General features: G+C 61.0%; 2 protein-coding genes across 6 annotated transcripts in view; one reads left to right on the forward strand and one right to left on the reverse strand.

Moving 5' to 3' along the window:
- Positions 1-20711, reverse strand: part of BSG (basigin (Ok blood group)) — a 252324-nt gene that overhangs the window by 15864 nt on the left and 215749 nt on the right. The gene's annotated exons all lie outside the window — the stretch shown is intronic.
- On the forward strand, positions 161-18987 carry MED16 (mediator complex subunit 16). 5 transcript variants are annotated; one of them, XM_060094790.1, is made up of 16 exons: positions 161-289; positions 1630-1851; positions 2430-2537; positions 2812-2981; positions 6022-6453; positions 7125-7230; positions 9406-9561; positions 10345-10556; positions 11318-11524; positions 12475-12685; positions 13103-13236; positions 13419-13611; positions 14112-14328; positions 15387-15470; positions 15979-16121; positions 17248-18987. In XM_060094790.1, the coding sequence occupies exons 2-15, from the start codon at positions 1719-1721 to the stop codon at positions 16103-16105; spliced, it is 2490 nt and encodes an 829-aa protein (XP_059950773.1). In that variant the 5' UTR covers positions 161-289; positions 1630-1718; the 3' UTR covers positions 16106-16121; positions 17248-18987. The 5 variants fall into 5 exon arrangements, with proteins under 5 accessions (XP_059950773.1, XP_059950771.1, XP_059950772.1 ...); XM_060094788.1 differs by having other exon boundaries at positions 1674-1851; XM_060094789.1 differs by having other exon boundaries at positions 1710-1851.

Below are 20711 nucleotides of genomic sequence, written 5' to 3' on the forward strand. Positions count from 1 at the left end.
GATATTTGTGCAACAATACCTTAACCAAATGGGGTCATTAACTGAAATTCAGAAAGTGGTTTTTGTTCCACCAAATATGACTCAGGTGGCTGCTGGGAATCCATGTCGCATGCAAATTGTACCGGAAGAGGGGCGGAGCCGGAGCCGCTGCCGTCCCAGAAGTCTCCGGGAAGCGGCTGCGCTGCGCGGAGGTATCTTTGCTCCTGGGAAGATGGCGGCGGCGGAGCCGGGGCATTAGGGCAAGTGCAGGCTGCGGCCACCCGCTCGGCTGGGCTCACAGGCCGGCCCGGTGAGTGCAGGGCTGGGGGCTCGGGCGGTCGGCCGGCCTCCGGACGGCGCCGCGGCAGCGGGGAGCGCCGGCCGGGGAAGGCGGTAACTAGCGGCGCCGGGGCGGGGCCTGTGGGGTCAGAGGGCGGGCCTGGAGAGCAAAGGGTGCTGGGTACGCGGCCTGAGTGCGCTGGGCGGGGTCTGGGGGTCGTGGCGGAAACTTGGGGGGACCTGAGGCGCCCCGGGGGTCGGGGCACCGGAGCAGGGAGAAATCGGGGCGGGGCCTGGAACGATCGGGGGCGGGGCCTAAGGTTATACCTCCTCGGGGAGGGTCTGAGATGCGTTGTGGGGGGGCTTGGGGGCGCGACCTGGAGGGCCAGATGTATGGAGGCGGGGCCTTGGGGTTGTTTCGGAGACCCTGAGATGAAAACAGAGTTTGGGCCGGGCCTGGGGACACAAGGGGCAAATTGGGAGTGGGGTGTGGAAAGCAAATACTGTAGGAGGCGGGGCCGGAGAGCTTTGGGAGCAGAGCTTAAAGACTGTTGAAAGGGCTTGTGGGCGGGGCCTCGGTGTTCCCGGGCATGGCTTGAAGAAGCCTGGGGCCTGGGGGTCGGGATTGAGGAAGACGGGGCCGATCGTACTCCCAGTCTCACTGCGCTTTGGTAAAGGTGAAAAGAAATAACCTTAATGGATGCCCGGCGCGTGGAGCGCGCTGAGGAAACGTTCACCGTTCACGTTGTTAGTTACCTGTGGAAGCCCGGCACCAAGCTGCTGCCCGGCCCCCTCCCTGCCTCTGTCAAAGGCAGCCCCACCGGTGCTCTTGGGTGTCCGTGGACTCCTCCTTAAGGATAGACCCGGGTCCTACCCTACCGCTCCTCACAGCTTGCACTGTCCCCAGCTTTGTTCACCTGGACCAGTGCAGTCACCCCCACCCTGTCCCTCAGCCTCGCCCTCCAGACAGCCAGAGTGGCCTGTGAAACATAAACAGGCCTCAGCCCTCCTGGGGCTGCCACCTCCCTCAGGGTGAAACCCCCCAGGCCCTGCACGACCTGTCATGTCCTCTCCCCACCCTTACTTTGGCCCGCCCCCTCACTCACCCTTTTCCTGCCCCGCAGGGCCCCGTGCCACTCTTTGAGCGCCCAGGCTCAGTCCAGCCTCTGGTCCTTTGCACTGGCTGTTTCCTCTACCTGGAATGCTCTTCCTTCAGGCTGTGTGCCTTGATCCCTCACACCTCCACTGGGGAGGCCTCCCTGGCCATGTATGAGTAAAATGCAGCTCCCCCGCCACATGCGGGGCAGGGGTTGAGTCCACTTTGTCCCCCGCGGTTACCCAGTGTCCAGCACTGCCCTTGGGGTCCTGCAGGTGCTGCGTGAACATCGATGACAAGCCAGTCCTCCCTGCTGCAGGAGCTGGTGACTGTCCTCCGTGTGTGACCTTGGCAGGTGGACACAATGGACCTGGCTTACATCTGCGAGTGGGAGAAATGGCCCAAGAGCACCCACTGCCCGTCGGTGCCCCTGGCCTGCACCTGGTCCTGCCGTAACCTCATCGCCTTCACCACGGACCTGCGGAGTGACGACCAGGGTGCGCCAGCCGCCCCCTTGCCCCTCACCCCCACCGGCTCCCACAGGGTCTCCTCCTCCAAGATGAGGGGTGATGAGGGGTGATGAGGGGCACAGAGGGCCTGGAGCTGGGGGCACTGGGATCACCGGTGGGATGGCAGGGGCCAGGGGTGGGTGGCCCCGTGCAGCTTGCTGAGGCTCCTGCCTGAGTTTTCCAGACCAAACGTGTCACCACCTGACTTTGAGGTGCACTCTGCTAGCTGGGCCTGTGTTGTCTCTGCCACTGAGTGACGTGCACTCGGGAGAGGGAATTAGAAAAACAGAAACTTAGGGTGAGGGAAAGAACCAGCTGTTAGTTTCCACGGAGAGACGCCCACTGTTAGCATTTGGGGTTCGTTTTTTTCCGGTGCCGTTTTCTACATCTCCTTTGCCCCACTGGAGGCAGGGTCACGGGCTGCTCCATCTCTACTCGGGCCGCCGGCTTGTCAGCAGCGGCTCCTGAGTCCCCATGGCCGGGGCTTTGCTTCTTCCTCCCCGATGCCCCCGGGGTCATCGGGCACCCGGCTGTTGTTGCCGTGTTGACCACACCGTCCTTCATAGACCTGACCCGCATGATCCACATCCTGGACACCGAGCACCCCTGGGATGTGCACTCCATCTGCTCGGAGCACAGCGAAGCCATCACCTGCCTTGAGTGGGACCAGTCAGGTGAGGGCAGCTCCCCTTGACCCTGAATCCCAGGGCCACCTGCTCTTTCTTTTCCTGGTCCTGGCCCAGGTGTCCAGAGCTGGGACTCTAACCCTTGACCTGTGTGTTGGCGGGCCCTGCTCTGCCCACTGCTGCTGTCCAGAGTCCTTTCCGGACTCGCCTGTGCCCCTCCCTGCTCTACTGCCCCCAGGCTGGCCTCTCCCACCCCGGCCCCTGATGGACAGTGGGGGGGGGGCTTGTGACACGGGTTTGTCCCCCTCCCCGCCCCGCACAGGCTCGAGGCTGCTGTCAGCTGATGCCGATGGGCAAATCAAGTGCTGGAGCATGGCCGACCACCTGGCCAACAGCTGGGAGAGCCCCGTGGGCAGCCTGGTGGAGGGGGACCCCATCGTGGCCTTGTCGTGGCTGCACAATGGTGTGAAACTGGCCCTGCACGTGGAAAAGGTGGGTGTCCCGCCTGGGGGTGCAGCTCCTCTTGTGTCACCAGCACCCTTTTGGTCCTCCTCACCTGAGCCCGGCTCACACCTGCCATGCAGGGTCAGCACCCGTGTGGCCAGCAGCCCCCGTGTGACTGACGTGGTGAGATCCCAGAATTCCTGCCTGTACCCCACAGTTCAGCCCAGCGTCCCCTCGAGAGACCCGCCTGGGTCCAGGGTGCTGAACTCAGATCGCGATGCCACGCCTCACCCGTCGCTCTCCTCACCATCAAGTGGGGCTGCCGCTGGCCGTGGTGAGGGTCTAGCGCGAGAAGGCTTGAGAGGGCTCGGTGGGGCCGCCGGGGCGCACGTGGCTTGCTCTGCCGGCTGCTCCCCAGAGCCAGGAGCCCCTCCTGGGTTGGTGCTGTGCGAAGTGACTTTTCTCCCATCCCTTCCCCATGTCTGCTCCCTGTGCCCGGAGCAGGGCCTGGGGACAGTTACTGTCAGCATCTGGCATCAGCGCACGCAGCGCTGGCTCCAAGCCGCGGGGAGCGGGGGCAGGGGGTGCGTGCTGCCTTCCCTTTGTCTGTTCTCTTTTTTTATGTAACAGCTCTACTGAGATACAAGTCGCTTAGTATGGTTCACTCACCTGAAGTATACAGATTGGAGGTTTATTTAGTATCTTCAGAGACTAGTACAACCATCACCACAGTCGGTTTCAGACCATCCTTTTTTTTTTTTTAATATCTTCTTCCTTTATTTCCTTTATTTATTTATTTATGGCTGTGTTGGGTCTTCATTGCTGCGCGTGGGCTTTTCTCTAGTTGTGGCGAGCGGGGGCTACTCTTCGTTGCGGTGCGTGGGCTTCTCATTGCGGTGGCTTCTCTTGTTGCAGAGCGCGGGCTCTAGGCGCGCAGGTTTCAGTAGTTGTGGTGCATGGGCTCAGTAGTTGTGGCACACGGGCTCAGTAGTTGTGGCACACGGGCTTAGTTGCTCCACGGCATGTGGGATCTTCCCAGATCAGGGCTCAAACCTGTGTCCCCTGCATTGGCAGGCGGATTCTTAACCACTGTGCCACCAGGGAAGCCGCAGACCATTCTTTTCAACTCAATGGAAGTCTGTCCCCATTAGCCTCCCTCCCCTTCCCCACCCCAGCCCCTGGCAACCATGAACCCACTGTCTGTCCCTGTGGACTTGCCTGTTTTGGATGTTTCCCATCAATGGAATCACACACCGTGTGTCCTTCTGTGTCTGGCTTCTCTCATTAGCGTCGTGTTCTCAAGGTCCGTCCACGCTGTTGCGAGCGTCAGGGCTACTGTTCTTCTTACCACCAGATCCCTTTGTCTCTAAATTATAAAAGACATATGTGCTCGTTTAAAACGCTTGGACAGGGCTTCCCTGGTGGTGCAGTGGTTGAGAATCTGCCTGCCAATGCAGGGGACACAGGTTCGAGCCCTGGTCTGGGAAGATCCCACATGCCGCGGAGCAACTGGGTCCGTGAGGCACAACTACTGAGCCTGCGCGTCTGGAGCCTGTGCTCCGCAACAAGAGAGGCCGCGATAGTGAGAGGCCCACGCGCCGCAATGAAGAATGGCCCCCGCTTGCCACAACTAGAGAAAGCCCTCACACAGAAACGAAGACCCAACACAGCTATAAATAAATAAATAAATAAATAAATTTATTAAAAAAAAAAAAAACGCTTGGACATGCACACGCACACGGCTCTTGCTCATGATGCTGAGGTCAGGCGTCTATCCCTTCTCCCCTTGGTAGGAATTCTAACTGCAGGGCTTGCTGCCTAACCTTCTGGACCTTTTTCTCTGTGGGACGTTTCTTTTTTTTTTTTTTTTTTTTTTTTTTTTGCGGTACGCGGGCCTCTCACTGTTGTGGCCTCTCCCATTGCCGAGCACAGGCTCCGGACGCGCAGGCTCAGCGGCCATGGCTTACGGGCCCAGCCGCTCCGCGGCATGTGGGATCCTCCTGGGCTGGGGCACAAACCCGCATCCCCTGCATCGGCAGGCGGACTCTCAACCACTGCGCCACCAGGGAAGCCCGGGACGTTCCTTTTTCAAACTGCCAGCGTCTCTCCTTGGGGGTCATCTGGGGGCTTTTGCTTCTTTCTTTACAACACTGCCGGCACCTCCACGTCTGGAAGACTCTGTTGGGGCCGTGGTCAGCCCTGCCTTCCCTGGACGCTTGGCCCTGTGGGTCTGCTCCCCAGACAGAGAGGGCACATGCTCTCCCACTGCCCAGAGAGCCCTGCTTAGTCTCCAGCTCGTGCTGTTTCAGTGACAGACGTGTTGCACGGATTGAAAGGAACCTGGCGCGCAGGCTGCTCCTGGGTCCGCCTGGGGTGGAACGCTGGGAGAGGCACAGCCGGGGACAGAAACCAGGGCCGGGGCAGGGGTTGGCTGGGGGCCCGAAGACCCTTCCGAGGGGAGTGGAAACGTTCCTGCCCAGGATCGGAGCGGTTCCCACAATGGGGTGGTTGTCAACTTGAACCGAAAGCCGAGAGGAGGTGAATTTTGCTGTACGTTAATTGTAACTTAAACCTGGTTTGGAAAGGTAAAATAGCAGTGGCAGCTGTACTTTGCAGCACAGCCGGAATGCCTTACCTCCGGGGTCTGTAAACGGCAGCCTGCTTGCTCGCCCACTTTGTAAGCAGTCTCACTGGCAGCTGCTTCTCTTTGCTGCAGACGCAGGGAAAGAGCTGAGTGGTTACAGCAGACCACTTGGCTCACAAAGCTGAAAGTACTGAGTGTCTGAACCTGTGAGGAAAGCATGGTGGGTCCTGTCCTGTGTGTGTCTAGCGTGTCAGCCTCACCACAGCCCTCGGACGTACAGATGGGGATACTGAGGGTCAGAGAGGCCCACATCACACAGTGCTTGAGTGGCTGATGCAGGACCTGAACTCAAGTTCATGCTCTCGTGCCTTCTGCCACGTGATTCCTCCATGTTCCCAAGGGTGCGACTCCCAGAAGGGCGTCCTGGGGTCACAGAGGCAGACCCCTGAAGGCCAAGCGCGTGGCCGGGGCCGCCCCGAGCTGACCCCTCCCCCTCCCCCACAGTCGGGCGCCTCCAGCTTCGGCGAGAAGTTCTCCCGAGTCAAGTTCTCGCCGTCGCTCACGCTGTTTGGGGGCAAGCCCATGGAGGGCTGGATTGCGGTGACGGTCAGCGGCCTGGTCACCGTGTCCCTGCTCAAGCCCAGTGGGCAAGTGCTGACCTCGACGGAGAGCCTGTGCCGGCTGCGTGGCCGCGTGGCCCTGGCCGACATCGCCTTCACGGGTGGTGGCAACATCGTGGTGGCCACGGCAGACGGCAGCAGCGCATCCCCAGTGCAGTTCTACAAGGTGTGCGTGAGCGTCGTCAACGAGAAGTGCCGCATCGACACCGAGATCCTGCCCTCGCTCTTCATGCGCTGCACCACCGACCTCAACCGCCGGGACCGGCTCCCCGCCATCACCCACCTCAAGTTCCTGGCCCGAGACATGTCAGAGCAGGTGTGCCCACCCGGCCACCCCGTGGTAGGACCGCTCGGGGCTAAACCCAGGCGTGGGCAGGGCCCGTCCTTCTGGAGGCTCCAGGGCAGCATCGGTTCCCGCCTTTTCCAGCTTCTAGAGGCGCCGCATCCCTGGCTTGCGGTCCCTCCTGCATCCTCACGGCCAGCAGCGCAGCCTCTCCCGTCTCTCTCTGCCTCTGACCCTCCCGCCTCCCACTTATAAGGATCCTGGGATGACGCTGGGCCCCCCGTGAATCCAGGGTTATCCCCGTCTCAGGGGCCTTAACTTAATCTCACCTGCGAAGTCCCCTCGGCCCCATGAGGTGACACATCCACAGGTCCTGGGACCAGGACAGGGACATTTCTGGGGGCGAGGTTCAGCCAGCTGCACCGGGGTCCCCTCATAACCTTGCACTGATCAGCCTCCAGCTTCATGAAGTCCCAGTACGTTTCCGCGGCCCCCTCGCTTCCCGCTGGGGGTGCCTTGAGTGACTGCCTTCCCCAGGGGAGGCGGGGTCATGGGGGGCAGGTGCGGTGCTGGCTGGGTGTACCTGGGTCGGAATCCGCAGTGGCTGTGAGGCGAGTGCCGATGTGAGCCCCGTGGAGCAGTCGGAAGCCCGGAGAGGCCGAGGGGCTGGTCCAGGCCCCTCACCGAGCCGCCCACCCCCCCAGGTGCTGCTGTGCGCGTCCAGCCAGACCAGCAGCGTGGTGGAGTGCTGGTCCCTGCGCAAGGAGGGTCTCCCTGTGAACAACATCTTCCAGCAGCTCTCGCCCGCCGGTGAGTCCCGCTCCAGCCGGCCAGGGACACGCAGCCTCCCGGGAACCTGGGGTCCTCTGGGAGCCCTCGGGTAGAGCGAGGCACGGGGGTGACCTGAGTTTGCCAAGAACGTGCCCGCCGCTCTCTTGCCTCCCTCTCTGCCCCACACCCAAGCGGAGCCCCGAGTTCCCCGCCGGGACTGGCCCCCCTCCTGACACCTGTGTGGCTGAGAAGCCGGAAAAGCTCCTTCCCTGGAAGCTGGGGGTGAACCTGTGGCCCCACGGGGCATGTTCCCGCTGATGGCAGCGCTATTGGCCCTTGAGTGGCCGAGGGGCCAAGTCAAGAGGCCCCTTGAGGCTCCGTCTGCCCGCAAGGTGGTTGCCTAAGCTGCTCGATGTGGCCTCGGAGGAACTAAATGTGAAGAAGGTTATGCTGCCTTTCCTGAGTGACCCCGCGGGGCGGCATAGCCACAAGGGGTCCCAGCCCTTCCCTCGTCCCTCCTCTGTCCTAGTAGCTGTGGGCGCGGCCGTCAGGCAGGTCATGGCCCCCACGCACACCCTGGGACCTTGTCACAAGTGGGACCACATCTCACGTGAAAGGGTTGTCACCCCCGTCAGCGGGTAGAGCCTTGTCCTGATGCAGGTGTCCGAGTGCCGGCAGGCTCTGTGCTGAGCTCACCCGCACCTCCTCCCCCCACCCTGCCCCTCGCATGAGCTTCGAACGGCCTGCGGCTCCTGGATCTGCCTCCTCTTCTCCTACCTCCCTGCCTTTGCCCGAAGCGCCCCCCGCCAGCCCATCCTCCCCTTCAGGCCCCCGCTCTGCCAGCCACCGTCCAGCCTGTGCTCCAGGGGTTGGCCTGACTTGGGTGGACATGTGGGTCCAGGTGGACTCGGGCAAGCAGCTCAGCCTCTGACAGCGGCCACTCCCCTCTGTAAGCTAGGAATTGCCGGGGGCCGCCAGGCTGGGTGTGGGTGCCTGGCCTGCTCGCCCTCCCTCCCTGGGCATCGCCGTAGCTGTCACTGTTACAGCTGTGCTCAGCATCGTCCCTCTCTGGGCCTTGGTCTCCCTGTGGGATGACGTTTGCCAAGAGCCCCTTTGTGCTGGGCCGTCCAGGGAAGAGCTCTCAGGGCAGGTGGGTAGAGGCGTGCTGTCACAGCCAGCTTTGCTGTGTCACACACCAGCCCCAAACTCTGGCTTAGAACCACAGCCCGGAGGGTGCTGGGCCAGGCCGCCTCCGCTGCTCCGTCCTGGTTCCCTGTGTCTGCCATCACCCCAGGGCAGCTGGGGTGCTGGCTGCTGCCTGGGCGCCCGGGCTCACCTCGGTGTCACCTTGTAGTCCAGGTGCATGGGCGCCACTGAGCCTCTGCTCACATCATGCCCGCAGCGCCGGGGGCCAAGCCCAGATTGACGGGAACTACCCCGCCCCTTGCTGGGGGGCTTCATCATCACACCAAGGGTGTGGGCGCAGGGGGGGGCCCGTCTTGGCCACCTGTCGGTCCAGCTCATGGGGAGAGCTGGGGTTCCACCCAGGACCTCTCAGACCACAGGGACAGAACCCCACACAAGCCGGCCAAGTCACTGGGGAATTTTGGGGTTTGTGTGGTGGCAGGGTCGGGGGTGGGTTCCCCTTCTCAGCACGTTGGCTCCTTTGAGGGGACAAGGTGGAGCCGCCCCCGCCAACTGACAGCCTCGCGGCCCAGGCGGGTGCCTCCTCCTGCTCCTGTGAAGGCCCAGGACCGGATCCTTTGGGGTCCTCCGCTTCTCCCCCCCACCCCCAGTCATGTGAACTCGCTGGGTCTCCAGGAGGGGCAGGGTGCTGGGTCAGGTCCACCCTTGTCGTGTCTTCATTTTTTTTGTGGTACGCGGGCCTCTCACTGTTGTGGCCTCCCCCGTTGCGGAGCACAGGCTCCGGACGCGCAGGCTCAGCGGCCAGGGCTCACAGGCCCAGCCGCTCCGCGGCATGTGGGATCTTCCCGGACCAGGGCACAAACCTGCGTCCCCTCCATCGGCAGGTGGACTCTCAACCACTGCGCCACCAGGGAAGCCCTTGTATTTATTTTTTTATACAGCAGGTTCTCATTATGTATTTAATATATATTAGTGTATATATATCAATCTCAATCTCTCAGTTCACCCTACCACCACCCCCGTCTTGTCTTCATTTTGTTGCTCTCTGTCCCCCCCACCCCCTTTTAGTTGGTGACAAACAGCCCACGATTCTCAAATGGCGGATCCTGTCAGCCACCAACGACCTGGACCGCGTGTCTGCTGTGGCGCTGCCCAAGCTCCCCATCTCACTCACCAACACTGACCTGAAGGTGGCCAGCGACACCCAGTTCTACCCCGGCCTCGGTATGGTGTCTCAGAGCCCCCGGGGGAAGGGGGTGGGCCCTGAGCTTGGGCTTCCATTACAGGGTCCTAGGAGCCTGGCCCCCGGCCTCACGTCAGTCCCATTGGGGACGAGGGTGCTGCTTTCAGGATCTGATGGGCTCACAGGGCTGTGAGGCCACCGTCCAGCTGTGCTCTTTACTATGTAGAGGGCTGTTAGCAGTCCACAAGGGAGAGGCTGGGAACTTGGGGAAAACTTTCCAGATAAGCTTCCCTCCCATGCCCACCCCCACCCCCACCCCCGTTGTAGTAGCTCACGTGGCGATTCTGGGTTTGGGCCCTGGCGTCTGTGACCCTGGGTGAGTCAGGCTGGCCGTGTTGGTGCCGGTCCAGGGCAGCCCCCATCCCCCTGCTGTGGATTACGGGCTTTGGGTTCTACGAGCCCCTGAGCTCAGTGGCCTCCGTTCCGCCCCGAGGCCCTTGGTGTACATGAGGCCCAGGCCCTTCCCATCCGCTGTCCTCTCCGCCTGCCCCTCCCACTTGTCTCCCTGGAAGTCACCTGTTGCCTCACGTTGGCCAAACTTAGTGCTGGCCGCAGGGGAGCGGGGCAGAGGTGCCCAGACAGCGTGCAGTCTGCTACACCGATTCGGGGGCCGGTTGGCCAGGACTGGACCCCACTGTGGGGGGTGCACCCCGGTGGCTCGGGGCTCACGCCGCTCCTTAGCACAGCCTCTGCTGGGTGTGGTGGTGGCCCCTTCCCGTTGTCCAGAGCTGGGTTCGGCCGCCTGACCCTACACGTGCCCCCAGGGCTGGCCCTGGCCTTCCATGACGGCAGCGTCCACATCGTGCACCGGCTCTCGCTGCAGACGATGGCCATCTTCTATAGCTCCGCAGCCCCCCGCTCCGTGGACGAGCCGGCTCTCAAGCGCCCTCGGACCACGGGCCCCGCTGTCCACTTCAAGGCCATGCAGCTCTCCTGGACTTCCCTGGCCCTCGTGGGCATCGACAACCACGGCAGGGTCAGTGCTGTCCCGGGGGGACCGAGGGTGAGGCGGGGTGCCCGTGCTGCTGTCTGTGGCGGGGGACCGCACTCAGGAAGTGGGGGCCCCTAGGGTGCTGCTCCTGACGTCAAGGAGTCCTAGGTCCCCAGTGCGCAGCAGGTGCTCTGCGAGTTGGCCTCCTGGTTCCCAGGGGAACCTGTCTGTGGCCTGGCAGGAGGGCGGGCAGCCTCACAGCCACTCGCACACTCACGCTTTCGCTCACACCTGCTCGTGTTTGCACGCTCATTCACACCCGTGTATGCTCACACCTCACATTTGTCCTACTGGCACGTTCGCACACGTGCACACATTTACACGCTCAAACCCACGTGTGCGTGCCCCCCACCCCACGCAGTGGGCTCCTGCGAGTTGCTGTCGGGCACCCTGTGACTTCTGCTCCGGCCCCATCCTCGGTGTCTCCGGGTGGTGGGTTGGGCTTCTCGGGAGCACGAGGTCTGTGTTCCCAGGGACTCCACGGCCCCCAAGTGGACCTGCAGGCCCCGTCACCCGACAGGCGCCCTGCTGGCTAGGAGGCCCTTCAGGCCCTATGTGGGAATCGCCACGGCTATGGAAACTTGGGGCTTGTGGCCCCCATTCACGCCACGTGGCTGGGCTGTGGCTCTGCAGCCCTCCCGTGTGACAGGACAGCGGGCAGGCCTGGGCCCCACGCCAGCCGTGCGCTCCCTGCCCCCGAGCTGCCCCTCAGGCCCAGCCCCCTCATGCCCCGCCCTCCTCCACAGCTGAGCATGTTGCGCATCTCGCCCTCCATGGGCCACTCGCTGGACGCGGGGCTGGCCCTGCGGCACCTGCTCTTCCTGCTGGAGTACTGCATGGTGACCGGCTACGACTGGTGGGACATCCTGCTGCACGTGCAGCCCAGCATGGTGCAGAGCCTGGTGGAGAAGCTGCATGAGGAGTACACGCGCCAGAAGGCCGAGCTGCAGCAGGTGCCCGCCCCCCTTGGCTGGTGCCCAGTCCCTCCGTCAGGGTGACCCGCGGGCCAGACGGCCCACCTCTCGCTGCCGCCTCAGCCCAGGAGTGCGTGGCTGTGGGCCTGACGCCACCTGCCTCTGGGTGGCTTTGGAGGCCTTTTCTTTTGCGATCAGAGCACTAAACGGGAGTTTTACAGACGGGCGAGCCAGAGAGAAGGGATCATTTGGACGCCATGGTGGCGCGCCTGTAAAACCCAGAGCCCCCCGAGTTCAGTGGGGCAGCTGTAGAGGTCAGCACTGCTAAGAATCTGAAGTTGTCCTCTGTGCCAGCCGTCAAGGAGAAAACAGGAAGTAGAGATCCCATTCCCATTAGCAGCCTGCTGAGATGTGCGAGTGCCGGGCCCGACCCAGGGAACAGCGCAGGACGGAGCTGGGTTCAGAGCCAGGGACGCCAGGAGTGATCAGATCTCTTGTTATGGGGCAGAGCTGTGTGCAAGCATTTTTTTTTTTTTTTTTTGGCCGCACCCCTCATGCCTTGGGGGATCTTAGTTCCCCCGCCAGGGATGGAACCTGGGCCCTCCACAGGGAGAGTGCAGAGTCCTAACCACCGGACCACCAGGGGATTCCCTGTATGCAAGCATCTTTATGCTTTAAGTCCTCCACAGTCATCCTGGGAGACAGGTTTCAGGAACTGGGTGGGGTAGAGCTGCATCTGTGGCCCCACCCACTTCATGCCAGGAGCGCCCCCAGTCGTGAGGTGTCCCAGGTGTGTCTCTCCGGCCCCTGGGGTACACACGCCCGCAGGTTGAGACCCTGCCGTCCTGTGAGGAAGGTCCTCTTACCTGGTTCCGGCATGAGGAGGGCAAGGCCCAGAGAGGGTTAGCGGCTTGCCCAGCTGGCCCAGCGCCTCGCTCTCCCCGGCCCCTCAGGCGCATGCCCCGCCCACTCACATCCTCCACCCCCAGGTCCTCTCTACCCGGATCCTGGCCATGAAGGCCTCGCTCTGCAAGCTGTCTCCCTGCGCAGTGACCCGCGTGTGCGAGTACCACGCCAAGCTCTTCCTCATCGCCGCCAGCTCCACGCTCAAGTCGCTGCTGCGCCCGCACGTGCTCAACACGCCCGACAAGAGTCCCGGTGACCGGCTGACGGAGGTCTGCGCCAAGATCACGGACGTCGGTGGGTCCTGCCCTGTCCTGCGGGCTGCCCTGGCTGCTAAGGACCCCTCAGCCATCGCGCACGTGTGGGGTGTTGGGGACACGCAGTGGGCGTTAACGGGAACGAAGATGACCCAGCCTGGGGATGGCGTCCCCACGGGCACTGCCTGTGTGGAGGCCTGGAGGCCGGCGGGAGCTGCAGGGTGCCCGGCACAGGGGGTCCGAGGGGCGGGCAGAGCGATCTGAAGGCCAGCGGTGGACACCCAGAGCCCCTCCCTCCAACCCCACCCTTCAGGGTCCCAGGCTCAGCCAGGCCCATCCCTCATTTGCTTGTTCACGACATAGGTGTCAGCCTATGGGGGCGGGTCCAGCTCACCATGTGTGCTGACGGGCACACATGTGAGGTTCTGGCCGCCCCTGACTGCCTGTCCCCTCCCAGACATTGACAAGGTCATGATCAACCTCAAGACGGAGGAGTTCGTCCTGGACATGAACACGCTTCAGGCGCTACAGCAGCTCCTGCAGTGGGTGGGCGACTTCGTGCTCTACCTGCTGGCTAGTCTGCCCAACCAGGTGCGCCTGCACTCCTGCTTGGAAGCCGCCCCCCGCCCCAGGAGCCCCAGCCCTGGCCTTGTCCCCTGAAGCACCACCTCCCTGACCCTGCCCCTCCCGGAAGACCCCTCCCCCCAGGACCTGCTGAGGTCGTAGGATGCTGCACACGCTGAAGTAAGCAACCTGAACCCTTCTCCCCATAGGGCTCCCCGCTGCGGCCCGGCCACAGCTTCCTGCGGGATGGCACGTCGTTGGGCATGCTGCGGGAGCTGATGGTCGTCATCCGCATCTGGGGCCTGCTGAAACCCAGCTGCCTGCCTGTGTACACGGCCACCTCCGACACCCAGGACAGCATGTCCCTGCTCTTCCGCCTGCTTACCAAGCTCTGGATCTGCTGTAAGACGCCCAGCTCTCTACTGTCATTCCGCCACCAAAATACAAGCCCTGGCTGAGTCCCCCCACCAGAATATAAGCTCCCACAGGTCAAACTGGCTCTGTCGTGGCCCCCACTGTTCCCCCAGCACCCAACACAGGTCCAGGCACGGTGTGTGTGCTCGTTAAACATCAGCCACTCTTAGGCACCTGTTTGTCTTGTGTCACCAGGTCGTGTGTTTCTGTGGCCAGGCTCTATCGTTGTCACATCCGTGATGCCAGGAAGGGCACCCAGTGTTCGCTGCATATTTTTTAAATGAATAAGTGGGTCCCCATTTTACAGAGGAGAGGACTGAGGCCCGAGAAGAGGAAGGAGCTTCCCAGGGCCACTCAGGAAGTGGGGGCAGGGCTGGGACCTGTGCCTGGTGCTCTGTGAGCTCTGAGGAGGCCATGATGCCTCCTGGGTGGGCAGCGCTCTGGGCAAGGCTGCTGAGCAAGATATCCCCGTGGTCCCGTCCCCGCAGGCCGCGATGAGGGCCCCACGAGCGAGCCGGATGAGGCGCTCGTTGATGAGTGCTGCCTGCTGCCCAGCCAGCTGCTCATCCCCAGCCTGGACTGGCTGCCCGTCAGCGATGGCCTCGTCAGCCGCCTGCAGCCCAAGCAGCCCCTGCGTCTGCACTTTGGCAAGCCTCCCGCTCTGCCCGGCAGTGCCACCAGCTTGCAGCTGGACGGCCTCATCAGGTGCGTGCCCATCTCTGCCTCGGGGCCGTTGCACATGCTGTGCCCGCTGCTTCCCTCCAGCCTGACCTCAGTGCTGCTCCCGAGACTCCCCCACCTCCACCCTCTCTCCCCTCCTGGTCACTTGCCTCCATCCAGTCGCCTCGGCCTGTGCTGATCTGTGCCCTCGTTTGTCTGGGTGACATCATCCTCCCTCTGGTCTGTCACCGCCTGCCTGGAGGGCCCCACGTGGCTGGCCTTGGTTACCTGGGCTCCAGCCCTTTCAGAGCTCAAGCTGACGCCCCAGTCCCCCACCGTAAATCGCACTGCAGCCTGGACTGCCTGGTGGGGCCCAAGGCCCCAGGGAATCAGAACCCTCTCAGGCAGACCTCCCAGGGCTTAGAGGTGACTTCAGGAGCCATTCTTTGGAATGTGTGGGGTCTGGACAGCCCAACCCTGCTGAGTGAGTTCATGACTGCCCAGCAGTGCCCTGGGGTGGGGGTTTGTCCCTATTTAACAGACGAGGAAACTGAACCTCAGAGATGCAGTCCGGAGGCAGCCGGCTAGGCCGCCTGCCTGAAATGGTGCTCGAGCGATGAATCCCCAAGTGGAGGTTCGCGTCCCCGCCTCCCCAGGAAGCACTCTGGGCCTTGCTTCTCCACCTTCCACATTTTCTTGCATGTCTCGCCGTGGGAGGAATAGCCTGATGAATCACACGCTGTGGTTTGTGCTTGGGTTTCAGAAAAAACTTTACAAGGAGAGGTGGCTGGTCGTACAAGGGGTTTCACACTCTCAGAAGTTTTCAAGTGTGTGATACGAGCATAACAGGCCGACCCGCCCCAGCCCCAGGTCCTCTCTGAGGGGCTCTGGGCGCCAGCGGCGGTTCTGGGCCGCCACCCCGTTCCCGGGCCGGGGGTCTGTGGGCGGAGGGTGTATAGAAGCCCCTCTTGCGTACTCTCCCGGTTCCCCAGCGAGTGTGCGTCACGCACGCTTTGCCTTTAGGAGATGGACCTGTGCGTGCGCGCGCTGTATGCGTGCACGCGCACACACCCCCGAGCCCTTCCTATGCCCCTCTCCGTCAGGGCGCCGGGCCAGCCCAAGATGGACCACCTGCGGAGGCTGCACCTGGGCGCCTACCCCACGGAGGCCTGCAAGGCCTGCACCAGGTGAGCACTGCAGCAGACACCGGACCCGCTCTGCCACAGGTGGTTTCCCGCCTGGGAACGGGGGTCCCAGAGTGCCTCCCTTGTGGGGCTGCTGAGCGGGTGCCCCAGGTGGTCTTCATAAAGGGCTGGGGTGGCCCAGCGGTGAGCGGCTGACCCGAGCCTGCCCTTGAGGGGCTCCCAGTGACCTGACAAGTGCAGACATGAAGGAGTGACTGCAGCAGTGCTGCGCTTTGCAAACGTGGCCCCGAGTGCTGCCAGACGACCCCAGGGTCACACCACTAGGGACGGGCTGAGCCAGGACTTGGACCCACAACCCTTCCTCTGTCCACTGAGGGAGGTGAGGGGGTGGTATCTGAACTGGGACGGAAGGATGTGAAGGAATTAGATCAGTGTGGGGGGAGTGGGGGCTGCAGGGAACAGCATTCCTGGGGTGGAACAGCATGTGCAAAGGCCCTGTGGCCACCACCTAACCTTGCCTAGTGCCCCACCCTCCTGACCCCGCCCGCAGGTGTGGCTGTGTCACCATGCTCAAGTCACCCAACAAGACCACGGCCGTCAAACAGTGGGAGCAGCGCTGGATCAAGAACTGCCTGTGTGGGGGGCTCTGGTGGCGGATGCCCCTCAGCTACCCCTGACTGCGCCTAGGCCCCTGTAAGTGGATTCTTTTTCTTTTTTTTTTTTCTTGTCTGGTGAATATGGTCTTTAATTATTAGTTGGATAATTTTTCTAAAAATTTCATTGTAGTTGATTTACAAGTTTGTTAGTTTCTGGTATATAACACAGTATATAAATTTATATATATACATATATGTACACACACACGTTCTTTTTCCTACTCTTTTCCATTATGGTTTATGACAGGATATTGAATATAGTTCTCTGTGCTATACCATAGGACCTTGTCATTTATCTATTTTATATGTAGCAGTGTGTATCTTCTAATCCCACACTCCTAATTTATCCCTCTCTCCTTTGGTACCCATGAGTTTGTGTTCTGTGTCTGAGTCTGTTTCTGTTTCGTAAATAAGTTCATTTGTGTCATATTTTAGATTTCACATGTAAATGATATTGTATGATATTTGTTTTTGTCTGCCTTCACTTAGTATGATAATCTCTGGATCTATCCATGTTGCTGCAAATGTCATTATTTCATTCTTTTTATGGTTGAGTAATATTCTGTTGTGTATATGTGTGTGTGTATATGCACATATATATATATACCACATCTTCTTTATCCATTCATCTGTCGATGGACATTTAGATTGTTTCCATGTCTTGGTTATTGTGAATAGTGCTGCTGTGAACATTGGGGTGCATGTGTCTTTTTGAATTATAGTTTTGTCTGGACATTTGCCCAGGAATGGATCATATGGCAGTTCTATTTTTAGTTTTTTGAGGAACCTCCATACTGTTTTCCACAGTGGCTGCACCAATTTACATTCCCACCAACAGTGTAGAAGGGTTCCGTTTTCTCCACACCTTCTCCAGCATTTGTCATTTGTAGACTTTTTCATGATGGCCATTCTGACTGGTGTGAGGTGATACCTTGTTGCAGTTTTAATTTGCAGCTCTCTAATAATTAGCGATGTTGTGCATCTTTTCATGTGCCTGTTGGTCATCTGTATGTCTGTTCTGGAAAAATGTCTATTTAGATTTTTTGCCCATTTTTTTGATTGGGTTGTTTGGTTTTTTAATATTGAGTTGTATGAGCTGTGTATTTTGGCAATTAAGCCCTTGTTGGTCGCATCGTTTGCAAATATTTTCTCCTATTCCGTAGGTTGTTTTCGTTTTGTTTATGGTTTCCTTTGCTGTGCAAAATGTCAGTGGATTCCTGATGGGTTTAAAGGAAAGGCACGCTGTCCCCTTGCTGGTCACAGAGCAGCCACGCACTCCAGACCTTCACTGGGTGCGTGAGACAATGCCACCCTTGAACTATGCTTTTGGGCCCTTATCAGCTGCGCCAGCACCTCTGTAACCGGCAGGGCAGGTGAGGACATGGCCTGAAGCCTCAAGCTGGCACCCTCGGCCCAGCGGGCCCTGCTTTTTCTTCCTTGGAGCCTACTGGCGGATCCGGGTGGAGGGCCTGGCCGCATGGCCACCATAACAGGTGGTGACTGAGACAGGCCTGGGCCTGCCCTGAGGATCTCACTGCCCTGGGTAGAGCCACGGCTGTGTTCCCGACCCCTGGGACCCCAGAGCGCAGCGACCGCCCTGGATTTCCCAGGTCCCAGCTCAGAGGGTCCAGGACAGCTCAGGCGTCTGTCCTTCAGAACATCCCACATGAACCTGCTGGGTGTCCAGTGGCCACTGTCAGTGACACCAGCCCGGGCGTCTGCTTCGGGTTCCTCACCTGTACCTGTCACTGCTGAGCCCTCGCGACCTGGGTCTCTGACCTGGGAAGGCCCAGTAAACGTCCCCACTGGGTGGCCAGTGTCCTGGGTGCCAGCTGGCAGCCCCCTCACCCCCGGAGCCTCCCTCCCCCTCCACAGGCATGTGGTTCTGCCCGTGTGTGCTGCTCTCCTGCTCTGTCAGCATTTATTGAGCACCTAGTGTCTGCCAGGCACAGGGGTCTCTGCATGGGGGGAGCGGTGGGCTGGACGTGGGTGGGGGCTGCTCCCCACCGCCGGGTTCCTGTGCACATGAGTGTCTCTGTCTCTGCTTTCCCTCCGCATCCCTCCCCCTCCCCTGGGTTTCCTGAGCTCCGCGGTCCCCAGGGGTCCTGCTTCACCGGCAGCTGCTTCCACCCATTATGCCTGGCTCCCTGCAGGCCCCCGCACAGCGCCTGCCTGTTAAGTGATGATTGCTTCTCTTGTTTTTCTTCTGGAGGCGCAAGGGAGGGCAGGCCGGCTGGGCACCCCGCGGAGGTCAACAAGTGGCAGCGGGTGTCTGTCGGGCTTTCAGGGGCTGGCAGCGCTCCAGGGGCCCCATTACCTGGGCCAGGGGCCGCTTCCCTGCCGACCAGCAGCACTTGGCATCTAGGTCCTGCTGTCCGAGAGGTGCTTCTGTGGGGACTTGTGGGGACCTGGAGCTGCTGGCCGTGCCGGGAAGGGTGGAGACACCCTGCCTCGGACTCACCTCCCCTGCTGCTGCCACCGCCTTCTGTCCCCTTGGGGAAAGGGGACCCAGGGCGGCCTCCCTGGTCGAGGGGCATGTGGTCCACATTCCTACATATTTTTTCTCAGCCTTTTACCCCATTTGACCATGTTGTTTTTTTGTTTTTTTGTTTTTTTTGCGGTACGCGGGCCTCTCACTGTTGTGGCCTCTCCCGTTGCGGAGCACAGGCTCCGGACGCGCAGGCTTAGCGGCCACGGCTCATGGGCCCAGCCACTCCGTGGCATGTGGGGTCTTCCTGGACCAGGGCACGAACCCGTGTCCCCTGCATCGGCAGGCGGACTTTCAAACCACTGCGCCACCAGGGAAGCCCAGACCGTGTTTTTTTAAGCAACTTGTGTTTCTCAAGTCATTTGAAGTCTTTAAACCAGTTATTTGTCTTAGAAAAATGAACCTGTTTCTTGCACTCATGTTTCATTGGTTAAGGTTAAATTGTGGGCATTTACACCCCGGCCACCATTTTCGGATGCTCCCTGGGGGGCAGGTCCGCATCTCCTCCCCTTAGGTCTGGGGCTTGCACCTGTTCCCGCCTGTCCTGTGCAGGGGAAGTGGCCCCGGGTGACCCTGAGGCTGGTGGGAACCCGCCTGGCTCCTGGGCCATCATCCTGGAGCTTCCAGGCCTCTGGTCATCTAGGTGGTGGGACAGGGACACACGCCCCTCCCCCCCACATCCTTGTGACCCCGACCCACACAAGCTGAGCGCGGTGAATGGCGAACGGGGATGGCTCAGCGTCGCCGAGTTTGGGGCAGTTTGTTACACAGCAGCGGATAACCAGAACGCTCCGTGAACTGCTGTGACAAGCCCAGTGGGCATAAGCGGGCCCGGCTGTCCAGAAGTGTCGGGCTCATCTGGGGGCTATGGGGGGGGCCACCTGCTGAGGGCCCTGCTGGAATGTTCCTTCAGGTTGGGAGGGGATTTGTGGGTGGGGATGTTCCCTTGCCCCCTGTCCTGCCCCCACCATGTGTCCACACGGGTCTCCCCCTCTGGAGTCAACAAGGGCAGGTGTTACTGAGACAGGAAGAGGCAGGTCAGTCCGTCGGGCTGCGTGTTCACTGTGCCCTCAGCCTCCCCAGAGCCAGGTCCACGGGTCCCAGCTGCAGGTGAGGAGGCCGAGGCCACCATCCTCCGGAAATAGAAGCGGGAAGCTGCCCTTGACCCCCCATGGCAAGTGGGTTCCCGTCTGCAGTGGGGGGGGGGGCACGGCCACGTGGCCCACCCTCCCTGCACGCTCCCCCTCCCCTGTTGCTCAGGGTTGTCCCCTCCCCCTCCCACCAGCATCTGTGGGGAAATTGCTAGAAGAGGCCCTGCAGGGTCACAGGGCTCTCAGACGGCTGTGTCACAGGGACTTCTGAGTTTTCATGTGACTGCAGAAACCCCCCATGGGGTAGAAAGCATGGAGCCTGTGTCTCCTGCCTGGAGACCCACAGATCCCTCCCCCTCTGCCTGCCCCACCTACTCCACCTGGTCCTGCTCTGACCTCGGGGCCCCCGGCTCACCAACACGGACAGCCTAGTCTGGTCTGTAGTCCCCACTAGTGGTTCCAGGTAAAATGCGGGACGACAGCTAAGTCTGAATTTCAGATGAACAGCGAGTACGCTGAGAACCCCAGGCCCGTCTTCAGGATGACTTATGAGTTCCATCCTGTGCAATGGAATATTTGACCCGGTTCCTATGAGCAGGGCTGGGTCTCAGCTGTGGCTACACAGTAGGCACTCAACAAGTGGTTCCATATGAATGAACGCTCCATAGCAGTAAAACAAAAACTGGCCATAGGTTCCAATTCCAGTCCCTGGTGGGGCACACGACCACCTCTCAGACCCCTCAGTCTCCTCGACCAAAGAGAGGTCAGAGACCCCCTTTGTGGACCAGGCTTAACACCTGGGGCCTAGTAGGTGCTGGGCTTCAGTGGCCCCTCGTCCAAGTGGGAGAGAGGGCACAGGGCCTCAGGACCTGGGTTCTGCCCTGTCACTTCCCAAAAGGGTAAACAGACCCAGGAGGACAGTGAGTCCCCTGGGCCTCCAATCAGTGGAGCTGCTCTGGGACACCAGTCAGCTTTGCTCAGTGAACCGCGCAGCACCTGGGGATGGCCTAGGAACGCAGGCCCTGTGGAGAGTAAGGGCGCCACCACG

The sequence above is a fragment of the Mesoplodon densirostris genome, chromosome 3 (genome assembly GCF_025265405.1).
Source record: "Mesoplodon densirostris isolate mMesDen1 chromosome 3, mMesDen1 primary haplotype, whole genome shotgun sequence".
Classification (NCBI taxonomy): Eukaryota; Metazoa; Chordata; class Mammalia; order Artiodactyla; family Ziphiidae; genus Mesoplodon; species Mesoplodon densirostris.